Source organism: Kogia breviceps, chromosome 5, assembly GCF_026419965.1.
Source record: "Kogia breviceps isolate mKogBre1 chromosome 5, mKogBre1 haplotype 1, whole genome shotgun sequence".
Lineage (NCBI taxonomy): Eukaryota > Metazoa > Chordata > Mammalia > Artiodactyla > Physeteridae > Kogia > Kogia breviceps.
Window position 1 is genome coordinate 52,100,873 of NC_081314.1, and position 23,951 is coordinate 52,124,823.

The window sequence follows — 23,951 nt, forward strand, 5'->3', positions numbered from 1 at the left end:
AAATATTTTAATCAATAGTAATCATGTCTCAGATAAATGAAAGACTGATATTCCATAAATCTGTGCTTTGAGCATAGTAAAAGTTCAATAAATATTTGTTGACTCTTTCTAATAAAGTATATGGAGACTATGCCAATATTTCCTAAAAATAGTAAGTATTATTAAGTTACTTCCTCATTCTTTAGTCTGATAAAATTCAGTAAAAACTAAGCAACACACTTCCCAAATAAAATTACTTAACTGCCACTTCAAGTACATGAGTACCAAAAATATATTCTGAGCCACTTTTTTGAATTGTTAATTTTTTCTTTGCAATTGTTGAGATATTGGGTTGAATAACTGAATCATGTCCCCCCAAAATTCATATTTACCCAGACCCTCAGAATATGACCTTATTTGGAAATAGTCTTCGCAGATGTAAATAGTTAAGATGAAGTCATACTAGATTAGATTTGTCCTTATAAGAAGGTGATGTGCCTACACAGAGACAGAGACAATACAAGGAAAACACCATGTAATGACAGAGGTAGATTCTGTAATGATGCATCTACAATGTAAGGAAGGCCAAGGATTGCTGGCCACCACCAGACACCAGGAGGGAGGGAAGGAACAGATCCTTCCTTAGAACCTCCAGAAGGAATCACCCTTGCAGACACCTTGATTTCAGACTTCTAGTCTCCAGAACTGTGAGAAAATAAATTTCTATTGTTTTAAGCCACCCAGTTTGTGCTAATTTGTTATGGGAGCCCTAGGGAACTAAGGTAGACACTAAAGTCAAATTTTAGTATTTGTTCATTATTAGATAGAAATTTGCTGTTGCTTCAATTGTTGAGATATCAGCAAGGAAAACTATTTTATAAATATCACTGTTTTATTCCTGTTGTAAACATACATGGTCTTAATTTATCTAAAATGACCACTTTTTGAAGCAGTATTTAAGTTTTTTAATAAGCTTAATTTCTGCAAGTTAATGATTTTTTGCTATATAGTGATGTGAACTAGTTCTATATTTTTTCCATTAATAGTAACAATAGATTGTTTAATTCCTGCCTAACAGATAAAGCTTTGGGCTTCTCATATTTACAAATCATTTGATAGAAATTTTAGTCAAAGGCAAGTCAGACCTACCCCATTTTTTCTTCAAAATAATGACCTTTCCTTCTTGGTTATTTTTAAAAGATAATACAAGAGCTTTGGAAACAATTTCAAAAGCTACATTTAATCAATTTATTAATTAAATGTTAAATTACTGAATAATGAATTTTGGGCAATTATTTTAAACTAAGTTGACAAAAAAATTGCTCAAGTCAGTTCTGACTACATGAAGCCATTTGTAATTATACAAAACACTTTAACCATTTGTTCTATTTCCTTGCACAAGTCCCAGGAATATTTTCAGTTTGAAATAAGGACAAAGAAAAATTATTCATATTTAGATTTTGCTTCTGATACTATGGCAAGTGCATTTAAATTCTGAAAATACAACTTAACTATACTTTAAAATAATGACAATGTTAATTGAAACCTAGAACTACTAATTTTTTTTCTTATTTTAGCAACTTCTTGGCTCTCTAAGAGCTATCACTTAAGAGGCTGGGTGCCATTTCCAAGCAACAGGGAGAAATACATGATTTTTTAATTGGTATAAAAGTAATATTTACAGCTGGAATTTTTTTCAAATTTTTCATTTGGGACTTAAGTGTGTATGAATCACTAGAAAAGCTTACTTGCTGTTGGCATCACCTATAGATTTAAAGACATACAGGCACTGTATCCCTGGGGAAATAACACTGAGAAAGTGATGAGAGAAGAGTGTGAGATGCAGGTGACGACTACTTCTTTACTCTAACCATCAAAATATAAACTACAGTTCATTAATTTTTCATATGTAAGGTAAAGGAAGTATTAAAAAGGTAGTATTATAATTGAATGATCTCAAATTGTGGGCTGGTGACGTCCCTATGTGCAAAAGTTTTGCTCTCTGAAAATTTCTTCTCAAAAATCTGAATTTCCTTTTTTCCCCCCTTCTATTCCTTTATTCCAAAATACCTGGACAAAGCCATGAATGAATACATTTTAAAAGCAGGCTATACATCAACAAAACTGAATGAAGAACAATTATATACATCAATATGGATGAATGTCAGGTGTATAACATTGAACCAAAAAAGCATGTCAAAAAACTAGGATGTACAATCATTTTAATAAACCTCAAAATAAGTAGAACCAAACAATTACCATTTACGATTTGTAATTCACAACGATGCTGTTTTTAAAAAGGCAAAATAGTGATATATGTTCAAAAAAATTATGGGCTGGGGAATATACAAAAGTAAATGTTGTAGTCCCTCTTAATTCATCAATTCTATATATGGATGAGCTTATTGAGTTACCTCTTCATTAAAACAGATTGTATGCTTATATCAGGCTCTCAGATGTAAACAAAATTAATGCTATACTGTGAAGTTTTTCTGGAATATATTTACTAATGTCTATGGCCATCTTAAATGGCTATTGAGAGCTCTATATTAAATGAGGAAACTCTCTAGAACAGACATTATATAAAAATTAGTACTGAACTCCAGCCATAGGATGTTTGTTTTTCTAAGCTATCTAAAAACAAAGAAGTATAACATTAAGATTCCTTCCAGAAGCCAGTTCCTGGCTTAATGCAAATTTTGTCTTATTTGTTACCCTTATGGTATCAAATTTTTAAAAATAATAAAAAGGTCAAGAAACCATGGGATGTTGGCCAGTGGTCAGCTGGTCCTTCACACTGAATCCTGGCTCACAGAATCTTGCCTTTACCAGGCTACCAGGTAAGAAGAATAGGTGGTAGGATGGCAAGGAAAGGGGCCTCAGCCAAGCTTGCCTCTGAACAGGAAGCAAAGGTCAGTTTAAGAACTGAGAACAGGGAAATGCCAAAGGATTAAAGCCCACATATGTCCCTGCTGTGCTATGTGTTTTTATTAATTCAGATGTCTGTCCTCAAAATCAGGAATATTTATAGACATGGAGCCCAAGGAGTAAAAAGCAGAGGAAAGTATAAAAAGCTGAGGAATCGGAATCATGGTCTCCATTCCATTAGCTTTGACCTTGCCCATGTGCCTTCCTACAGCTCCGAGCCAATGGAAACCAAGACACTATGAAGAGGCAGAATAGAAGAGGCTCCCAGGGGTTGTTAAAACCCACACCAAAGTAGGGGTGCAGGACAAAATTACTAAGTAACCCATTTAAGAAATCAACGTCTGCAATCCATTGGGATAAAAGTACTACTCCTAGACTTTGCAAAGGGTCAGAATCTTTGAACTTTAATGCAAATTTTAAAAAAAATTAATTGTTTTATTTTTTTTAACTTTACTCACAGCTAAAGGCAAACAAGGCGAGCAGGCTTTAGGCAAATCGATCTGCTCCCTCCTTCCTCCTTCTCCAGCCTCAAGGCAGTCAGCATTCTCTGGCTGTTCACCTAGCAGCATCCCAACCGCAAACCACCAGGGTTCAGTGACACACATTTAGTTACCTGAGATTTTGGAGGTGGATAACCTGCTTCATCCAGACAGAACCCTGTACTAAACCACTCATTCCTCATTGAGGACTTGAAGCCTTCAAGTCCTCCTCTTCCGTTAAGGACATTTCAAATCTTAGTAAGCTAGTTAGAAAAAAAAAAAAAAAGAAAGAAAGAAAACAAGGAGGAAAAGGAAAAAGAACAAGTGAGGATTACCTGGTATATAGTTCATTGAAGTTACAGCAACCCTGTGAGATGTTGGCCCAGAAAGACTCTGAGAGACCCGGAGGTTTCCAGTACTTTCAGACACAGATGTCCCTGACGCGGGCTGTCCTGTGGTGTAACCAACCGGCAGAATGCAAAAGTCAAATGTGTACGTTCATATCAAACTCAAGTGCATTTTCAAAGTGAGAAGAAGCCAAGACTTCATTTTGTAGTCCCCTCGTGCGTGGCCCCGGGCGTCATTTGAAAATTATCATTTTCAGATTCAACACTGACGTTTCTTCCCTTTCTAAATGTACGTTATAGCTAATTTTCCTCCCAATTCAGTTTCATTCTTATTAAGCATGGTTTGTGCTCTTTAGCCCCCTTAATAATTTTGTCTCACTTCAAAGAACCTATTGCTCCTGCTTTTGGAGGAGGCCGTGGGGAGGATGTGATCGCTGTTTGACCCGGAAGCTGAACCCGGAAGTCGGCGGCTCCTCACCCTCTCCCCGTCCTTGGAATGTACCTTCTGCTCAGCTTTCCCACAGGAGGAGCTGTTTTCCAGGACGCAGCTTTGAGAAAACAATGTGGTGTTGAGACCATCCGGACTGAAAACGTGACTGAACCCAGTTAAAGCCTCTGTATAACTTTTAAGATTCTGGCGGTCGGGTGTGGAGATTGCTCATTTTGCGGCCGCCAGAGACAAGCCTCCAGTGTAAGTTTCCTTGCTCATTAAAGCTGCCACCTACCGATCTGGAGTGGCAGTCTGTCCCCGCCCTCTGTGTTCAGGGGCCAGTTTCAGATTTCACCCCGGGGTGGGGTGGGGGGATTCCCAGAATTGTGAACAAACACCTGCTTTTCTCTCAGGATTAGCAATGTTTTTGATAGCTTTTGCAATCTAAACGCCGGTTTGGAGATTTAAATGTATTGACCTAGGCTAACTTCGCCGCGAAATTTGCATCAGGCTGACTGTTTTCCTCCAGGACTTGGAGAAGTTTCCGGTCTTGGCCTAAACAGACATTAGGCTGAACAGCACATGCTAGTGAATTAGATCTGCTGTCCAAGGTGTGAATTAAGAGCAGGACTGGCTGCCGGTGAGACAACCGCCATCTACCCACCCCCCAGCCCTTGCCCAAAATAACAGAAGTGAGAGGCTGAACGAAGTAGCCGTGTTGTCTGCCTTGTGATTTATTTCTTAGTATTCACTTGCATTTTGCATGATTTATATGTCTATACATATAGCATATTTTCCCATGTCTATAAAGCCTTAGGAAGTGCCCCAGTGATTATGTGAATAAACTCTGCTTAGTCGGTTAGGTCCCCAGATGCCCTGGGACGCCTTGGGGGTGAGTGAATGGTGAGGAATTCAACCAGAACTATTTGTGTGGCCATGCCCTTCCACTGAGACTGTTTGCACGCCTTTTTCTTTAGCTAGGATAATCGTCTCATTTTCCCTTATATACTGTTGGTTTTCTGTAAGGCAAATTCATAGAAGTGAAATATTCCTGGTTATTTTAACGTAAGAATGTGGATGGGACAGATCAACTTAGATCACTGCTCAGTTCTCTTTGGCCAGAACAACTGCTTAATTTATTCTTTTTCCTCCAAGCAGAGTGCCAACCAGAGTGTCTCAAATCATTGGAGATTAAAGAATTCATGCTGGTTTTTAGACCTTTGGATATTTCACATATTGAAAGCTCTGATAAGACTTTCATCATTCAAAGGAAAAAGATGATAAATTCAGGTTTAGCCTTCTGGCCTCCAAACTCAGAAATAGTTCAGGGTGTCCATGTCCTGTCTCTTTTTCAGTGAGTCTTAAAGGTAGAGGGAGAGAAACTTAAGAGTTGAGTTTGTCAGATGAGAATTCAGTGATCGCAACCACAGCATGAAGTTTTCTGTTATCATTCCCATTTTGTGAGTGGGCAAATGGAGGCACACAAAGATCAAGAAATTTGTCTAACTTCAGAAAGCTAGAGAATGGTGCGGCCAGTGGTCAAATTCTTATCTGTCTCCTTGCCTGGTGTCAGGAAGAAGCACAGGTACCTGGTTATATTCTCCCAGAGTGTTTTAACTGGGATTTTCTCACCATTCGTGAGTCATGATAGCAAGATACTGAGTCATGACCAACACTGCCATGAGATAAAGAGAGGCATGAATTGCTTCTTGAAACTTTTGTTTCATTTATATAATATAAACACACATATTCATGCACACTGTTTTGTGATATAAAGTGTCTCTATTTCTTCCTGTGATCCTACTCAGAAATGAAACTAATTAAACTGCCAAACTGTCTCTTTTGGGGATTCTTTGTTATTCTATAAAGACCCCAGTTTATAGGTTTGAGAAACATTGTTTTGAGGCAAAGCAATTGCCTTATGAGTTTTTTTCTCCAAGTGCAGAGATTAATAGAACTATTAACTCATGTAATTCCCCACTGTAATATTCTGAAATTCCCCAGTGTGAATCTGCAAAAGACAGCTCTACCTCACTATTACAGTATTTATAATTTAAAGTACTTCCACATAGACAATGTGGTGAGTTTATATATGTGGACATGTGCATATGTACGGTGAGGGGAGGTTTGTTAACTTAAGAAGTTAACACTGGTGGTACACTAACTGTGAATGCTCATCTCAGAGATGGTGGATCCGCCCTTGAAAGAATCTAAGCCAGTGACTTCCAACCCTGGCTGTACATTAGGCTCTGAGACTTTTATAAAGAATTTAATAGGTATAATATTTTATTTTTAAAATTATCATACAATAAGATTGACCTTTTCCTTTGTTGTTGTTGTATAGTTCTATGAGTGTTAATACGTGTACAGATTTGTAAAAAACTCTCACAATCAGAACATAGAAGAGTTTCTCCACCCAAAAAACTCCCTTGTGTGTATTATGACCCCTTTAGCGTCCAGTGCCAATCTTGATTTGTTGAGAGGTTTTTTAAAAATACCAATGCCTAGGCTCTGCCCTCAGAGTTTTTGATTAAATTAGAGTGGGGTTGGTATCGGGGTCTTTATTTAAAAGTTTCTTCGGTGGCTCTAATGTGCTTCCAGGGCTGAGAAGCTGGTGCCCTCATCAGCCCACACTCCCGAGGCTGCTATCACAAGATCTTCTACTCACTTCAGCTCAAATCTGCAGTTTGTGTTTAGTTGGGATCATGGATATTAAAGACTTTTTCCTCTTTGTAGAAATGAATGGTGCTCAAAATATCTGAATGACCTGGAAGAAGTCTTGCCCAGGCACCTCCCCCCACCCCCCTGCAGAGAGGACTGGGCACCTGGTGAGCCCATCACCCACTGCAGAAGGCCATGGGCCTCGTCAAGGAAGATTGTCAGGCACAGGATCTGACCAGACATTTAGCTGAATTCTGTCCCTAGAATATTATCAGATCTGCATGAGCAAATCCTTTATGCCTCATGGCTGTCTAGAGTGCCTAAAAGTATAGGTATCTGTGACTTCACTGAGACTTCAGAGAAGTTTGATGTCTGTCTCTGCTTACCTCTAAATGTTTGCTTTGCACATTTGGTCTGAGACTTGATTTCTTTGTAATTTATCATCTGATAGAGAGATGTTGGGGGAAAACATTACGCTTTCCAACTTCTAACTTTTAAAGCAGTAGTTCTCAGTCTTAGCTGTACATTAGAAATGCCTGGGGAAATTTTAAATCCTGATACCCAGACTACAGCCTACTACAAATAATTCAGAGTCTCTGGGAGTGGGATCCAGGTATCACTATTGATACTTTTGAAACTCCTCAGATATGTAGCTAAGGCTGAGAACCTTAGTATTAGAGGCTACTAATATCTGGCAAAAATAATCTAATAATTTTGAACAAATGAATTGGCTTAAATGTATTCAACTCATTAAGTTGAACTCTGTCTTCCCTCACCTGCACATCTGGGCCTGGCTTCCAGCTGAGCAACTGGCTGGATGCTTATTTATACCATGCAGCTGCACATTGCCTTCACCACTGGCCTCTCCGCTTGGAGCCATAAACACCCTTAGAAGATGTATTAGTTGTCTACTATTGTGTAACGTTTACTCTAAAACCTAAAATGATAAACATTTATTATCTTGTAGTTTGTGTGAGCCAGGCATCTAGGAATGACTTATCTGGGTAATTCTGGCTCAGGGTTTCTAATGAGGTTACAATCAAGTTGTAATCTGAAGATTTGACAGGGTCTGGAGGGTCCACTCTAAACTCACTCATGTGGCTGTTGCCAAGAGGCCTCAATTTCTTGCCACATGGGTGTAGGTCTCAACATAAGGCTGTCTGAATACCCTCATGACATGGTAGCTGGCTTCTAAGAGACAGCACAGAGGAAGCTGTGTTGTCTTTTTTGACTAAATTTCTGAGTCACACACCATCAACCCCCTTTAATTTTATTTGCTAGAAGCCAGTAACTAAGTCTAGCCCACGCTCAAGGGAAGGGAAACTAGGCTCCACCTTTTGAAGGAAAACTGTCAGATCTTGTGGACAAATCTTAAAACCACCACAGAAGATAATTAGATAGGGCTAAGGGATTATAAAATGTGCTTACATTGCCTTTATGAAAAAAAAAGTCTAATTCCACTAGGATGCATCAACTTAACAGTAATCAGACACCTACAGAATGCAAAAAACTCTCAGAGTTGAGATCACAAATTTCATGATTGTTAATGTATTAATGGGCAGCCACAGCAATTGGTTCCCATACCTTAAGTCTTAAGAAGGAGAAAGAACACACCAGACCAAAAGAAGTCATCTCATCTTGCTCAAACCCCTGTTTTACAGTGAATCAGTTCTTTTAAGAGACATGTACTTTATGCGGAATGCTATGCATGTTGTTAACAGATAAACAGAAATGACGTTTAATTTCAAGCTCCATTAGTGAGAACAAGGGAATAGTGAGAATGGTGAAAACAAGGTCAGCCAAGATGGTAAAGGACAAAAGTACTTCATTTCCACATTTGTACACTTAAAATAGTGTACAAATGCAGCAACTAGGATAATGTTGAGTGCTTGCCAACTTAAAATAGAAGGGATTATAGGAAAGAACTAGAAAGCCTTGATACCAGAAGATCTCAAAATGCTCTATTTTCTATTGAAATAATTGTTTTTACAGCAAGCATTTGGATCATCTAGACTAGATATCTATAGTCTATAGGCCGAATCTGGCCTGCTGTTTATGTAAATAAAGTTTTATTGGAACACAGCCATGCTCATTCCTTTACACATTTACCCTGGCTGTTTTCACAGTACAGCAGCAAAGCTGAGTAGTTGCAAAAGAGGTCCTATGACCCACAACACCAAAAGATTTACTATTTGGCCCTTTATAGAAAAAGTTTGCCAATCTTATAGACTCAAGATGGGGATATATGAGCATTATTAACTTCATTGCAATAATCCCAAAGCTTTTATGATAGATTCTCTGGGCTTAAAGACAGATCTAAGAGAAAAAATGATGATCAAGAGATTGGCAAAAAGCATGCCATTATTTATTAAACCTTGCTACGTTTGGGGCAATATGACTGAAAGTTAATGAGAGTATTTCCTCCCATCCCATAAGTAAAAATGTAATCTGGAAATAAGTCAGTACTCTTTAGTATGTAGTTGATAGAAAAGAACCTTAAACTAGTTTCATGAAAAAGAGGGAGAGACGTGTGTCGGCAAATAAAATTAAAGGGAGTCAGAACCTGGGAATTTGAACACCATTCTTCTCTTTCTTTACGATTCTGTCTCTCTCCCTTTCCCACCTTTCCTGCACTCCCCGCTACACCCCAATCCTGTTCCTCTTTCTCTGTTGCCTTCAGTTTTTCTGCTGCAACTGAGTTTTCTCCATGTCATAAGGAGTGTGACTCCTGAAAGCTCCAAATATATGATTCCTGTCATCACTAGAGCAGGCAAGACAGCACTTCTCTTATCTAACCTCAGTATAGAAATCCCAGAAGATGAAGTACAATGATTGGTTTGGGGCCCACTCCAGTGGTTACAGGGTTAAGCCTTTCTACAGATGAAGAACTGAAGAGGACAAAATGACAAGCAATGGATAGACACAGCCTACTCCATAGTACCAACTGGCCCTGCCGTAATAGTTAGTGACAAGACCCAAGGAAATTCTAAGAGGATATTCCATCTCTTCCTTGGCTTAGGCATGGCTCTTGTAAATCATAATTATTTAATATATTCTGATTTGAAAACCTCTCTAGGTTTCACAACTCCATTCACTTGTTTCTCAAGAAATTCTTTATTCTTTTTTTTGTGTGTGTGATACGCGGGCCTCTCACTGTTGTGGCCTCTCCCATTGCGGAGCACAGGCTCCGGACGCGCAGGCTCAGCGGCCATGGCTCACGGGCCCAGCTGCTCTGCGGCATGTGGGATCTTCCCAGACCGGGGCACGAACCCGTGTCCCCTGCATCAGCAGGCGGATTCTCAACCACTGCGCCACCAGGGAAGCCCAAGAAATTCTTTATTCTTCATGCTATACTTGATGCTTCATAGAAGATAGACATACAATGTTACGTTTTCCTTTGACCATATCTTTCTCAGGGCAAATAATTCCAATTTCTTGGTTCTTCCTCAAGACTCTATGGCTGAGAGTTCACTCGTTTTTGTTTGTTTGTTTGTTTTTCTTCTGTAACATTTGTTGTTGGTGGTGGTGGTGGGGTTTTGTGTGTGTGTGTGTGTGTGTTATGCAGGCTTCTCACTGTTGTGGCCTCTCCCGTTGCGGAGCACAGGCTCCGGACGAGCAGGCTCAGCGGCCATGGCTCACGGGCCCAGCCGCTCCGCGGCATGTGGGATCTTCCTGGACCGGGGCACGAACCCATGTCCCCTGCATCGGCAGGCGGACTCTCAACCACTGCGCCACCAGGGAAGCCCTGTAACGTTTGCTTTTGACAAATTTAAAACACATCTTCTTAATATATGAAACTCAGAATGTGACACTGGGTAATGATCCATACAACCCTGGCTATATTTAGATTTAACATTGGAATCAGATTCACCTGGTAAGAAATCCTAGCTCTGTGACTTACGTGTTGTATGATCTTTAAATAATACTCTCATTTCATAGATGAGGGTTATAAGATTTCATTTAGTAAATATTTATTGAAGTGCTTGGGATATCAACAATGAACAAGATAAATAAGTTCTCCACCCTCACAGAACATGTATGTCAAGGAGAGTATAGACACATTGATAGGCTATTTCCATGTACTGTGGGAGGTACTGTGATATGAAACACAGGATGCTATAAGGGGACATAGAAAAGATATTCGGCCTAGACAGGGGTGGGGGTGAAAAGTGGACACTTCCCAGAATTGGTATTAAGGTGAGACCTAAAGCGGTGAGCCAGGGAAAGGAGAGGAGAGTGAATAGTGATTGAACAGTGTTTGGGGGTAGCAAATTTATCATAATACAGGAGAGCATGGTGATTTAAAGGAACTGAACGTCAGTCAAGTATTAGTCAGGAATCTTCAGGTGGTGATTGGCAGAAATGCATTTCCAACTGGCTCAACTGAAAAAGTAGAATTTACTGGCTCATTAATCAACCTGTGGGTCTACTTGGCTGGCATCAGAGATGGCAAGATATAAAGACTAAAAAAATGTCACAGTTCTCTTCATCTCTGCCCCTGCCTTTTGCTTGTCTTTGCAGGTGAGGTTTACTCTCTACTTCTGTAGATTATTTTCTCCACACAACTTGAGAAAATAGATACCAAGTGATGTGAATTTACAAATGGTAGCTTTGCTATTGAAAAGGAAGGAGAGGTGCTATTTTCCATTTGCTCCAGGCTGCAAAAATGTCAGTAATTGTGCAGGGTCTGAGATTTACCTTACAAGCTAACAAGTTAGCCTGCCACAGTTACATGGATGCTGGTAGAAGACTCTAGACTGCTGGCTCAAAGACATGTAAGTCTCATGGCACAGCGGGGCAACGTGAGCTTACTGTTCACATCAGTTCCCCCTTGGTCCCCTAGCATCATGGGGACGATGTGGAGCATCCCAGGTAGATGTTGCGCCCACAGTGGGCTTGTGTCACCCCTAAGGATCTCTGATCTTAAGAAACTTTCTATCTCAGAGAGGGACTGCTAGCAAACCTGCTCAAATTTCACCCTGCTGGGAGACATTATCTTTTTTTTTTTTTTTTTTTTTTTTTTTTTTTTTTTTTGTGGTATGCGGGCCTCTCACTGTTGTGGCCTCTCCCGTTGCGGAGCACAGGCTCCGGACGCGCAGGCCTAGCGGCCATGGCTCACGGGCTTAGTTGCTCCGCGGCATGTGGGATCTTCCTGGACCAGGGCACGAACCCGTGACCCCTGCATCGGCAGGCGGATTCTCAACCACTGCGCCACCAGGGAAGCCCGACATTATCTTTATTATACTAGCCAGGGAACAAAAATGTCCTCTGACCCTATCTCTAACATCTGGCTGTTTGATAGGCAAATATCCTTGAAAAGATAGTCCAGGATAAAAGCTGTCACAGGATGTGTAGAAACACCACGGAGAATTGCCCTCCAACCAAAATCCCAGGGAAGGAATTGAATTGGTGTGTCTTGGGTCATGTGCCCATCTTGGATCAAGCACTTTGTCCCAGAATATGGGGTAATATTATTGGCTCTGGTCAAAATCAACTTCCCACCCAAAGACAGGAGTCAAGGTCGGTTACTAAGACATTGGTGCTTGACAAAGATGAGTCGTATTTATTATGATTCAGAATTAGAGTACAAATTATAAGGCTGAAGAAGTAAGATGGGTTATGAAGAACTATGTAGTCATATTAAGGAGTTTGGAACTTTTCCTATGTGCAATAGGGATTTATTAAATAATTTTATAATGGGGTAGTGTTAAGTGTTATCTTTAGAAATATCACACTAGCACAGATTTTAGGGATAGGAGAGGGTAAATGAGGAGACAAGTTAGGGGACTATTACAATAGTCCAGGTAATAGATAACAAGGACCTGAGCCAGGACAGTGGGGATGAAAAAAATGGGCAAATGTAAAGATATTTTGGTAGCATCAATAGGGAGAGAAGACAGAATCAAGGACAAGTTTTGCTTCTGTTTTGGGAAACTTAAGTGAATTGAGATTCAGAACCTAGAAAGAGAAGTGAGTTTTAGGAAGGAAAGAAGGCAAATTCAACTTTGAAAATTATAAATTTAAGGTAGGATGGGTCATAGAAAGCTAGGTTGAGGAGATGGATTGGGAGACGTGTCCAAGACACGAGAGAGAAGTAGGCTAGATAGAGAAAAGGCTCCAGGACAAAAGCTGAAAGACACTGATATTTAAGGGGCAGGCAGAAGAAGAGATACCTGAAAAAAAAAAAAAAAAAAGTTGGGAAAGAGTAGCCAGGATGGTTAGAAGAAAACTAAGAATAGATAGTAGAAGGGAAGCCAAAAGAAGATAATTCAGGAGTAGAAATTGACCTCTTTTTTTTTTTTTTTTAATGCTGTGCAACATGCCATATGACAATGTACCACAAGGTAATGAGAATTAAAAACAAAACAGAAAACTCAAAGCTTCAGGAAATCAAAATTCTTTGGTTGTAAGATAAGAAAGGAATTCCATCAAACTTAAAGGAGCACTGAGGGGATAAAGTGGGTCCTTTTTTCACATTTCTCACACTATGAAGCCATTCAGTAAGTGTCCATCATTTTCCTTTATAACAGTGAGTCACTGTGACCTCCACGTGGCTCAGATTATCCTCTTACTCCTAGATCTTACTCAATCACTCATAAATATCCAGTCATTACATCTGTACTAATATAGCATTTTTGTGCTCCACTGTACTTGGCCTTAAAAAAAGTACGTTTTTTTCCCTTCTGATTATGTCACTGGTACCAAATCCTTTGACATACAGGTTGCACCAAAAGTCATAGATTAATTGGCAAGGTAAATACAAGTGACATTTTATTTCTGCTCACCTCATTAATGTAGATCAGTTCTGGGTGATGAGTTTTCTTCCACACATTACGTTAAACAGCCCTATAACTTGGTGCCATACAGAGTAGGATGGTTTGCGATTGTTCTGTTTGCTTTCCCAGGGAGGATTCAGTAGTTTTTTTGTTTATTTTGTGTGTTTGCACATGACACTGTCTTACATTTCTCTTTTTTCTTCCTCCAGAACTAGCTCAGATAAAATAAAAATTCTTAGCTCTTCCTTTAGAAAAGGGGGGGAAAAAACTCATGTGCCAATCCAAGTCGAGAAAGATTGGGAAAGGCATTTTATAATTCATTAATATATATTGGTTCCTCTTAAAATTTTTTCCTTTTATGAAAAAGAACTGAATAATGTTACAGGATCAGAAACTAATAAAAAATCACATACTTTCAAAGATTTATCACTTGCTTTTTATAGCTTTATTGACTATTACCAAGTTTCAAATAATTAAATACTGCAATTGGGACATTAAAAATACAAACTAATTTACCAAAATAATTGTATTCTGAATATTATATACAATATTATACATTGTACATTACATAAAGGGTTTTTATACATAAAGGTAAGATTTGATTCATGATTACCGAAAACCCAAAATACATTTGAACAAAACATTCCTATGCATACATACATAATCACTCAACTGGGATAATCAAAACCATACATGAGTGTGGTTATTAAAATATAAAATTACATTCACATGATAATGGTAGAAATTGAAATGTTTTTATTGATTTGAAAGTAATATTATAAAACCACACACATAAGAATGATATAACCTAATTCTATTTCATTAAAAATCTTTATCCTGGAGACTGCAATATGTCTCTATCCCATGGGAAATTTTTGATTTTTAATATTTTTATTTTAAGGGACTTGTATAATTCGTAATCATTAAAAGTCTATCCATGGGCATAAAGCAGACCCAATCCCAGCACATGAGGGCCAACCATACCATCATGTGTATTTCACCATATAGTTTTTGAAAAATACCCTATTCAGTTGTACAATCTGATATGTCTTCATATTCATGCTTGTCATCAGTGATTACATACAGAGGCACAGAGCTCACAGGGGAAATATATATTACGGTAGAGAATTAGATATTAAAACAAAGCTATCACCGGGTGACTACAGGGAAAAAAGGGGGTGCTCACGTGGAAAACGCCACCCATACCCACTAAATTAGTTATTAAACAAGGTGTCAGTCCTTCAAAAAGGTTAATACGCTGATGTGTCATACCTTGTTTGAATCCTGAAATATCTAAGTCCAGAATACTGTCAAGTGAGTTTTAGTTCTATTTCACATTTAAATTTAATTCCTCTCAAGAGGAAGAGCTGTGATTTTTAAGTAAAGCCAAACATTTTTTTCTAACTGATCTGAAAAGCCTGAAAAAAATGTCTTTATAACAAAAACGTCTTTCTAACTGTATGTCACTCTGTCCATGAATCTTATCCTAGAGATACACAGACTGGTGAAAATTCTATCAGAACTATGCATAAAAACCTCAGAAAGGCAGCAATTAGTAAACTGGCCATTCTCCTTAATGTCTGTACAGCATTTTTCAGTATTCTCTATCCTGCATTTCATCAAAGGCAAACAACAGAATGCTTGGAACATAGAAGACAGAGAAGGAACAAGTTGAAACATATACAAAATCAATGTCTTCTCCAACATCACATAATCTATGAAAAATGAGACTCAGAGCCTAAGTAAGGTCTGCTTTATTGTTTTTCTTCTCATTCATGTTTTGCTTGAATATAAAAAGAAGCTCTAACCTAGGTTAACAAAATATATTCATATAAATGTATGAGCATTTCTAATACAAAAGTTAAAAAAAAAGTCTAAATTCTTAATTTTTGTAGTTAAATATCGTAGAGTTCAGTAGGCAGATTTATTTTTGAGCAGCTTGAAAAGAATCTGTGGGCTGAGCTCCGTCTGTGAAATCGGACACGGCTACATTTCAGCTCTTTGCCGAGATTTCTCAGCGGCAGCGGCTCCGTCCTCCTCCTCCTCCTCCTCTTCCTCGTAGTGCTCCTCACGGCCTTTGGGGTGGTTGTCATCTCGAACTTCTTGCTCTTCTCCATCATTGTTTTTCTCATCGGCCTTGAAGTTAAAAAGAATAAAAGGAAAACTAAGAGAGCGGGTGCAGAGTTAGTGGTATAAATAACTCCCTCTAAAAAAGACACCCCCAAAAACCAGTATGAAGTTATTCATTTTTGGAGAAAGAAAGCAAGTGAAGAAAAATGTTCCAACAGGCGAGAGTGCTACAGTCTTTTCTAATCTTCACGTTGTCACAAATTTTCCTAGCTCTAGGTTGGCCTGTTAAACTCTACGGCACCTTAGATGTACCCACTGGTATCTTTCCAACTATACATACATATCTCCCGTACTTGCGTGCACAGGCACACAAGCACAATAGAAATAGGTAGATCCTACGCGTACATTTTCATCATTTTCACCATAGGTGTCTTCAGCATTATGCTCCAATTCCCTTTTTTTCTCCTCAGTCAAATCTTCCTGAACCTAAAACAAACCAGAGACATAAGGTGACACCTTGATCATTTCAACAGTTGCAACAACATGTTTTGATTTCCCAGAAGTTCATTCAAAGCAGCAGAGACAAAATCAAACTAAAAATAAATTTGAAAAGAAAGTCAGAGATTTGACTGGTCTATTAGCCATGAAGAAATGTATAATACACCTACCACAAAAAAATCAACATGATTCAGAATCTAGGACCTTTGTGTTTTGAGTTTCTGATTTGTTTAACACTCCAAGTATAACACCTGAAGAAATTCACCTTATAAAATTAAATGGGAGAACTGTTGGAAGTCTGAAGGCTCTGACAGAATGTAAATTCTTGCAAAGACAGGAACCATCTGTCTTACTCAACTAACTGCCTTCAATGCCTAGATGCATACTTGGCACACTGCAATTGCTTAATAAATATTGTTGAGTGAATGAGTCAATGAATGAATCAATGAATCAATGCATGAATCAATGAATCAATGCAAAAAATAGCTGCTCTGTAAAGGCACAGAAATCAGGCACCACTACCTATATATAAAATGTAGTAGAAAACTGAGGAAAACCTGTGTATATACGTTTCTATAATTAAGAATAAACTTCTCTGGCTAAAATATCTAGAACACAGAATACAATCATTTCAATTTCTTCATAAAATAGTTATTAAGCTACCTCAAATCCCTACATCTCTTTAGCGTTCTAAAACATTTCTGTTTTAAGTAGTTTTCTTCACGTATGCTACTACTATTATGTGTCACTGATTCCGCTTGTTTTTTTTTCAAAATGCAAATCAAAGAAAGCATCTAAATATTTTTGCTAAATTATCTGTATTTAATGATCACATTCCACACAAATAGAGGGTAAAATATTTTCTAACTTTACTATTCTGAAAACTATACATATGCCAAAAGGTTTAAGTCATTTGAATACATTTCAAAAAATCGCTGACTACCAATTAAGCATAATGCAGTGTCCAGGTACCAGAAAGAAGCCTGATCTCTCTGAGGAGAGTAGCATAAAAGTAAGTCTTCTTGAATAACACACAAAATTACCTAATTTTGGGGGGCGGGGTGTATGTGTGATAAATATCCCAGAAATGGGCAAGGGAAGGAAAGTATGCAGGTGTTATAATTAAGGAACGACTAATTAAGGGCTGCCTCAAGGTGTCCAGCCCAGGTTCAGAAGGATGAACTGCAACCCACCAGGCTCACCTTGGAGGGACCCAGGCCTGTTAGGAGCTTACCAAGATGACCCTTCAAAGATGCCCTAACAGAGCCCAGCCTTCAAGAACCTCTTCTAACCAGTCAATTGTTGGCTGGACTCTCAGCCCCTACACCACGCTGGCACCAAATAAATACATTGTGGGGACAGGTATAGAGTATACTTTGTATTCATGTGTCCTGGCAGAGCAAGCTATAAAGAAGACACCTCTGTCTTACCTACAGTTTCTATCAGTAGCCAATGACATCTCTTCTGCCCTTAGTCATGGAATCTCATCACAGCATTTCCCAGGACATTGTAACGAAAACAGTGAAGCACTTATTTCAGACCATATTAAGGTCTCACTAACTGAAAATTGCTGAAGTGTCCCCAGTCAATTTCAGTGAACAGACATGTCTTCTACAGCCTTAATAATGAAAATATACTAGTGAACACTAAACATGCTTTAGTTGGGGTTGGGAGGGAACTGCCTTGAAACTGTGGTATGGTGAAAAGAACCAGTGTTGGCAAACTTTTGCTGCAAAGGGCCAGAGAGTAAATATCCAGACTTTCTTGGCCATAAGGTCTCTAGCAACTACCCAACTCTAGTGCAGCAGCAGCCTTAGACAACATGTACACAAAAAGGCATGGCTTGTGCTCCAATAAGGCTTCACTTATAAAATAGGCCCAGGCCTGCAGTCTGCTAACCCCCTAACAAAGACCATGGAGTCAGGCAGACCTGTGTTAAAACCTTCACTCCTCAACTCTCCGGGTTGGATGAACAATAAGGTCATTTGTTTTCACTGTGAAGATTTTCAAGCACACACAAATAAAGACAATAATTCAGTAAACTTACAGCCATCACCAAGGCTCAAAGCTTACCTCAATGTTGCCACACTTGCATCACCTATCACTTTTCTTTATTTTCTGATGAATTATTCTTAAAATTCTGGATATCATGTAATTTCACCCCTACTCATCTCAGAATGTATTTCTAAACACACTGGACTTTTCTTATATAACCATAATGCCATTATCACGTCTGATAAATAATTCCATGGTATCATCTAATGTCTAGTCCTTACTTACATTTTCCTGATTGTCTTAAATATGTCTATTTATAGTTGGTTTGTTCTAATCATGATCCAAACAAAGGCCACATCTAACACCAGTTCCGCTCCCCTTTTTCCCTTAATGCTATCTTGAATTGTTGTCCAGTAAAATGACCCACATTCTGGATTTATTTGCTTCTTTAAGGTATCACTTAACTCATTTTTTTTGCCTCCACATTTCTTATAAAAGGAAGTTAGCTTAAAGGCTTGAATGAATTCAGATTCAATTTGCAAAACAAGGACTTTTCAGAGGTGATACCCTAGATTTCATACGTTCATCACATCAGGAGGCATATGATGCTTGTCCCACTTTTAGTGAAGCTAAGGTTGGCCAGTGAGCTCAGAGAGCTACAGCCTGATCCCTCCATGGTAAAATCCCCTGACCTCCATCCATCTGGTGATATCATCCATTGATGACTGCTCTTAAATCAACTGTTTTAATTAGGGGTTACAAAACTGGTGATTTTCTAATTCCATCATTCCTTCTGTATTGACTAACTTCTATAAAGCAAAACTTGCCCATATCAGCTATTTAGTTACTATGTTTAGTATACTTAATCATGCTGGCTTTTAAAAGCAGACCTGGGTAGGGTCTAATCATGGTTCTAACAATAACAAGCTGTGTGACCTCTGAAAACTTACCTAACCTCTCTGAAGCTCAAATGTCTTATCTGTCAAAGAAAGGGTTAGATAAAAAGCAGTGATATTTAATTTTCTCTCTGTGTGTGTGTGTGTGTGTGTGTGTGTGTGTGTGTGTGTGTGTGTGTGATGGGTAGGGGGAGTCATGGACCCTTTTAACACTTTGTTTAGAAAGTCTTTAGTAAATGGGCAGAGGTATACATAATTTTGCATGGAAGTTTCAGGAGGTTCAGACTTCCCAAAGTATAGCTACAGACCTGACCTGTCGTAGGCCTGCTTCTCTAAACAGTGTGCTCCTAAAACATCAGCATCAGCTGGGGGGCTTGTGAAAAGCTCCAACTCCTATACCCCACACAGATAGGATCAAGATCTCCAAGGGTAAGGTCTGATCCAGGAATCTGTATTTTTTTACACACTTTCCAAGGTGATTCTTAGCCACAGCAAAGACTGAGAGCCATTCGCTTGAGTGACAATGAATGTCTCTGGCTAGAGAGATAAAAACCTGTTTATGAGTTCTGTCTTCTCTTCTCTTGTGATCTACTGTAGGAAATTTAGGTTGTTGACCAGTTGTCAATATAATCTGAGGTGGGAACCACTGATTTAAGTTACTTTTAAATTTAGGGATTGCACAAATGAAAATGTTGTAGATTTTCAAATTTATAAATGTACCTTTTCTATTCTAGTAGTATATTCTTCATGTTTGGGACAAAAGTAATTCAAATCCATCTTAAAGGCACTGCTGAAATGGGACAAAGTGATATGGAGTTTCTCATTTTAAAATATGCTTACACTAATAACCAGAAGCCAAATGTGACTCTTTTACAATGTAGACACGCCAATTATGTCTTCCACACTTGACCCTCTTTATTATCCTGCTAAAGCCGATGCAAACATTTTGTTAAATATCTCCCTACACCGCTCCTCATTACTCATTACTCATTACTGAAATCTAGTGTTTTAGGCATTTTAGAAATGGTCCCTATGTGATGTGGCAAAGTTTCATAAATAGCGAAAACTAAACAAGATAAAACAGATCTTCTGAACCTGAAATGGGCTTTGGCTAGCTACCCAGTCCCTGTATGTATTCGCGCCTTTCTCTGATGCATCAAAGATGTTACGGGATGAGCCAGGAACCAGATGGCTGCACCTTAAGTAGTCAAGAACCCTGGAATCCAAAGAAGTGGATGGGATGTGACAATGGAAGGGCCTTCCAACAATGTCCACTATGGTGGTGAACGCCCCTGCTTGCCGGCGAATGTTTAATAGGAGAGTTTCTGCTATCTGGACAGCTTCTTGATGTGGTGATTCACAGGCTGACATACCACTAAAGGGAGTCAGGTAACCCTGTACCTGCTCTTACGTGAGTGTTCAGATCAATCTGTTTTCAGTTAGATGGGAGAAACTGAGCACTCAGGTTTTTCAAAGCGGTCATTCAGTCTCTCCATATTTTTAAACATTTAAATAATTTTAAAGCACACATAGTACTTTTTGGCAATGTCATAGTTGGTATCGTTTGCTCATAAGGATATAAAAAAATCTGTAAAGTAAGCAACATGAGGATGGGCTCATCATACGAATGTCTTTCACTCTAAGGATCCCGAACAGTAAACAACGAATGCCTGTTAACAGCCATCCGTCTGTATGTCTCAGAAGGATAACACTGTTGCGCTCAGATAAGAGGAGGCAGGGAGGATGCCCACTGGTTTTGGGTCCTCTACTCTCAGAGTTCAGTCAGTCTGATGGGCTGTACCTCTGAACAGGTACAACCCTGGCAAGATGCAACTCCTCCCTAGGAGCAAACGTGACAGAAGTCAGGCTGACTGTGGGCTGGAAGGGAGGGGACCCGACGGCAGCAATGGGCCTCACATCCCAGGGGTCAGCTGGGGCAGGGGAAGACTCTGAGGCTTAAGGAAGGTAAGAATGATGCAAATCACACAGCGTTTTACGGTTTTCGGTGCTCACACACACGCAGCGCTTGTAAACAACACGCTATGTGTTCTCACGTATTGCATCCCTCTTTGTTTTTCTTATTTTGCTGCAGTCTGCTGAGAACTTCGTCTCTGTCACTAGTCCTTGCCTGGTATGTGGAAGTGCTTCTCCCTCCTCAAGGGAAGAGCTGAGAACAATGGAAAGAGGTGGGAAAATCCAATAACTAATCACCACAGGAACTACCAGAAAAATATAACGCAGCCTGAGCAAGGGGCGCTTAGGGGGCAGAGGGGAAAGGTGCCCAGGGAAGAAGAGAGGCGCGCTGGGCTTCCGCTGAGAGCTCACATGGCAACCACCCTAAATGAGGGGGCGTGGCGACCTGGAGCCTCTGTGCAAGGGTTAGGAAGTGGGGACGGGGTGCCACAGCTAGGAGCTCTGGGCAGGAAACTAGGGGTCAGGCCCAGGGAGGGGGAAGGGCTCCAGTCAGCCAGCCCACCTGAGGGACGAGGGACAGCGGCCTGGGGAGCAGCTGCCCGGCGTGGGGCACCGGGCTCTGCCTGGTCACCACCCTCCTTCCCTCCCGCCTCTCTGCCTTTGTTTTCTTTCTATCTTTGGTCCCGCTTGGATCCCAGGATTTCTCTCTCCACCTTAACTGACAGAATATAGAAGTTTAAAAAAAAAAAAAAAATCAGTAAATACTGATTAAAATTTTATGTTTACCCTTCTGAATTTTTAAAAAGGAGCCAAGGTCAATCTCTTCTCTTTTAATCTCCCAAAGATTCCTGGCATCTGACATAATGAAACAAAGTACTATTAGACTAGACATCCTGTTACAAGAGAGGTCCAGATGAATATCTTTCTCTTGCCAAATGTCTTAATATTCAAGGCTGCTGGGTTCTCTAACGCTCTCTTGTGATAACACAGCTCAGGGGCTTCATTAGGATGAACAGCAGGATGAGAAAAAGGAGAGAGGAAAAGAAGATCAAGCCAGGTAGACTGCACGTGACTAGAGGTGTATGTTGCCAATGACAGCAAAGAATGATGTTCTTTTCTGTTTTCCCGGTATAAACACAAATTTCAGCATCAGCTCTGAAAAGCTGATAAATGCAATCTAAATGAGACGGCAGACCTAGTCAAGGGAACCATGGGCGTGAGTGTAGCAGCTCGTGCCTTCTGAGCAGGCTCTCAGGGGTTGGGGGTGTTTGTTCAGGCTGCCATTTGTCCATCCTCTCCTGCCGTTCCCCTTAGGGTCAGAGCCACACATCTGCAAGAGGCCTGGCTGAGAGGTGCCTCTGAACCAGGGCTTTAATCTGCTGGTCCATTTGCTGGTCCAGAGAGAGACTGAAGTTGGGGCCTTGGCCTCATCCGTATCATATTCCCGAGAACTGAGCTTCAGCGGTCCATACAGTACCCCGCCGTGACTAACCAGCTACAACCAAGAGCGTTCATCAGTCAATTACATGATTGTGGCACCAAGGCAGATGCTCTATAAACCTAATGAACAATGATATGCCAGAGGTTTACAATAAAAAGCAAACTAAAATGAAATGTTAAGAAATTTCACCCAAGTGCATTTTACTCAACAGAGCTCCTTACCTATTTTTCCTTTTCTTCTTTGTTAAACTTGATTAAGATGCTAAATTCTTAGAAGGGCAGAGGCTAAAAGGAGAGGCTATAAAATTTTTTAAGTGTCTGGAGGGTGTTAAGTGTATTCTGATAGACACCATGGGGTGCCCCTGTGACACAGGCTCTGTGGCCATGTCTACAGGGAAAGTCTCTGGGGTTAGTCCAGACCCTCAGTGTGCGGAGCTTTGCTCTTCTTTCTCGTGAGGGAAAGAGACAGGAGATAATATTCTTACAAAGATCTCATAAACCTAAGTCTGCCATTTCTGGAAGGCCAAGTGTCTTCTCAATTCAAAATTTCTAGGGAAAACCAGAGAGGAGGATTTTATCACCCCATTTTTGTTATCTTCTAACCAAATGTCTCCACGGCCTCGGTCCATTTCCCCTCGAAACCACCCTTCCTTATCCAGCCTAGGGCTCTCTGAACCTTTCTACAGAAGCCCTCGAGGCCGAGGTTTGTTTCAGGTGAGCGTGAGGCCCCAAACGGTCTGGCCTCCTGCCCTCCCCCTTCCTACCTCCTCTTCCCCCTCTTCCTGGTACTGGTCATCCACATTGTCCTCCTGCTGGTCCGGATTTCCTGCCATCTGTTGAAACAAAAGGGGAGGCTCAGGTCACTGAACACTGGAGATGGGTTGTCCAGTCCCCTGGGACAAAGAACGGGCAGGCCACCATGAACAGTACACTTTCAATGCATCAGTGGCCAGGAAAGGATGACTAACCATTCTCAACACAAAGCCCGGGATGCCTATCACCCGCTCCCTCTGAGGGTGGGCATTTCACATGATGACCCCCCCAGAAAACCCAAAGAGGTGAACCTCCTGTCCACGAGGTTATGGCTACCCTTTGGCGTAAAACCAGGCATTTGTTAAAATACCCGAGTTAAAACCACCCTCCATCGTGGCATCCGCTTACCACCAGATGCTCCTCCATTTCTGCATTCCCTTGCTTTTGGTGACTTTGTTTCTGCTCTTCATTTTCATCTGGCAAGTTTTCTTCCCTCACTTGCCCGGCTTCCTCAAATTCATCCTCCCCTTGATTATTAGGGTCGTCTGCTGGGTTTATATCCTCTACAGGTGCCCTCTGTAAAATTTTAATGAAAAGCAACCACCACTTCAAATCCCAGGATCAAGTTTAATTTCATTTGAAAGGCCACACACTGGCCGAAAATGAAATTGTCCTTCACCAGATTGTTCAGATCTATCCTTGCCAAGACTCACAAGTATTCATCCCACTGTCAAAAGATAAAGCCTCTGCTTTATTTGTCAGAGACCGATGCATCAGAATTAAGT

The 23,951-nt window shown here is 40.1% G+C and overlaps 1 protein-coding gene and 2 long non-coding RNA genes across 11 annotated transcripts in view; 1 reads left to right on the plus strand and 2 right to left on the minus strand.

Moving 5' to 3' along the window:
* LOC136794238 (uncharacterized) overlaps positions 1-4,423 on the minus strand; it is a 193,316-nt gene extending 188,893 nt beyond the window's left edge. For both annotated transcript variants that reach the window (XR_010840661.1, XR_010840662.1), the window contains exon 1: positions 3,722-4,423. This is a non-coding gene — a long non-coding RNA (uncharacterized lncRNA). The remainder of the gene's footprint in view (positions 1-3,721) is intronic.
* On the plus strand, positions 4,181-9,716 carry LOC136794239 (uncharacterized). Its single transcript, XR_010840663.1, has 3 exons — positions 4,181-4,424; positions 6,900-7,046; positions 9,505-9,716. It is a non-coding gene; the product is annotated as an uncharacterized lncRNA (long non-coding RNA).
* Positions 9,717-14,016: 4,300 nt separating this feature from the next.
* Positions 14,017-23,951, minus strand: part of GOLIM4 (golgi integral membrane protein 4) — a 77,306-nt gene continuing 67,371 nt past the window's right edge. For 3 of the 8 annotated variants that reach the window (XM_059063649.2, XM_067033955.1, XM_067033957.1), the window contains 4 exons: positions 23,575-23,742; positions 23,178-23,246; positions 16,076-16,156; positions 14,017-15,736 (listed from right to left, as the gene is read on the minus strand). In XM_059063649.2, the coding sequence (XP_058919632.1) occupies positions 15,587-15,736; positions 16,076-16,156; positions 23,178-23,246; positions 23,575-23,742 (468 nt within the window). In that variant the 3' untranslated portion in view covers positions 14,017-15,586. The remainder of the gene's footprint in view (positions 15,737-16,075; positions 16,157-23,177; positions 23,247-23,574; positions 23,743-23,951) is intronic. The other 5 variants (XM_067033954.1, XM_067033956.1, XM_067033952.1 and 2 more) reach the window with 2 other exon arrangements.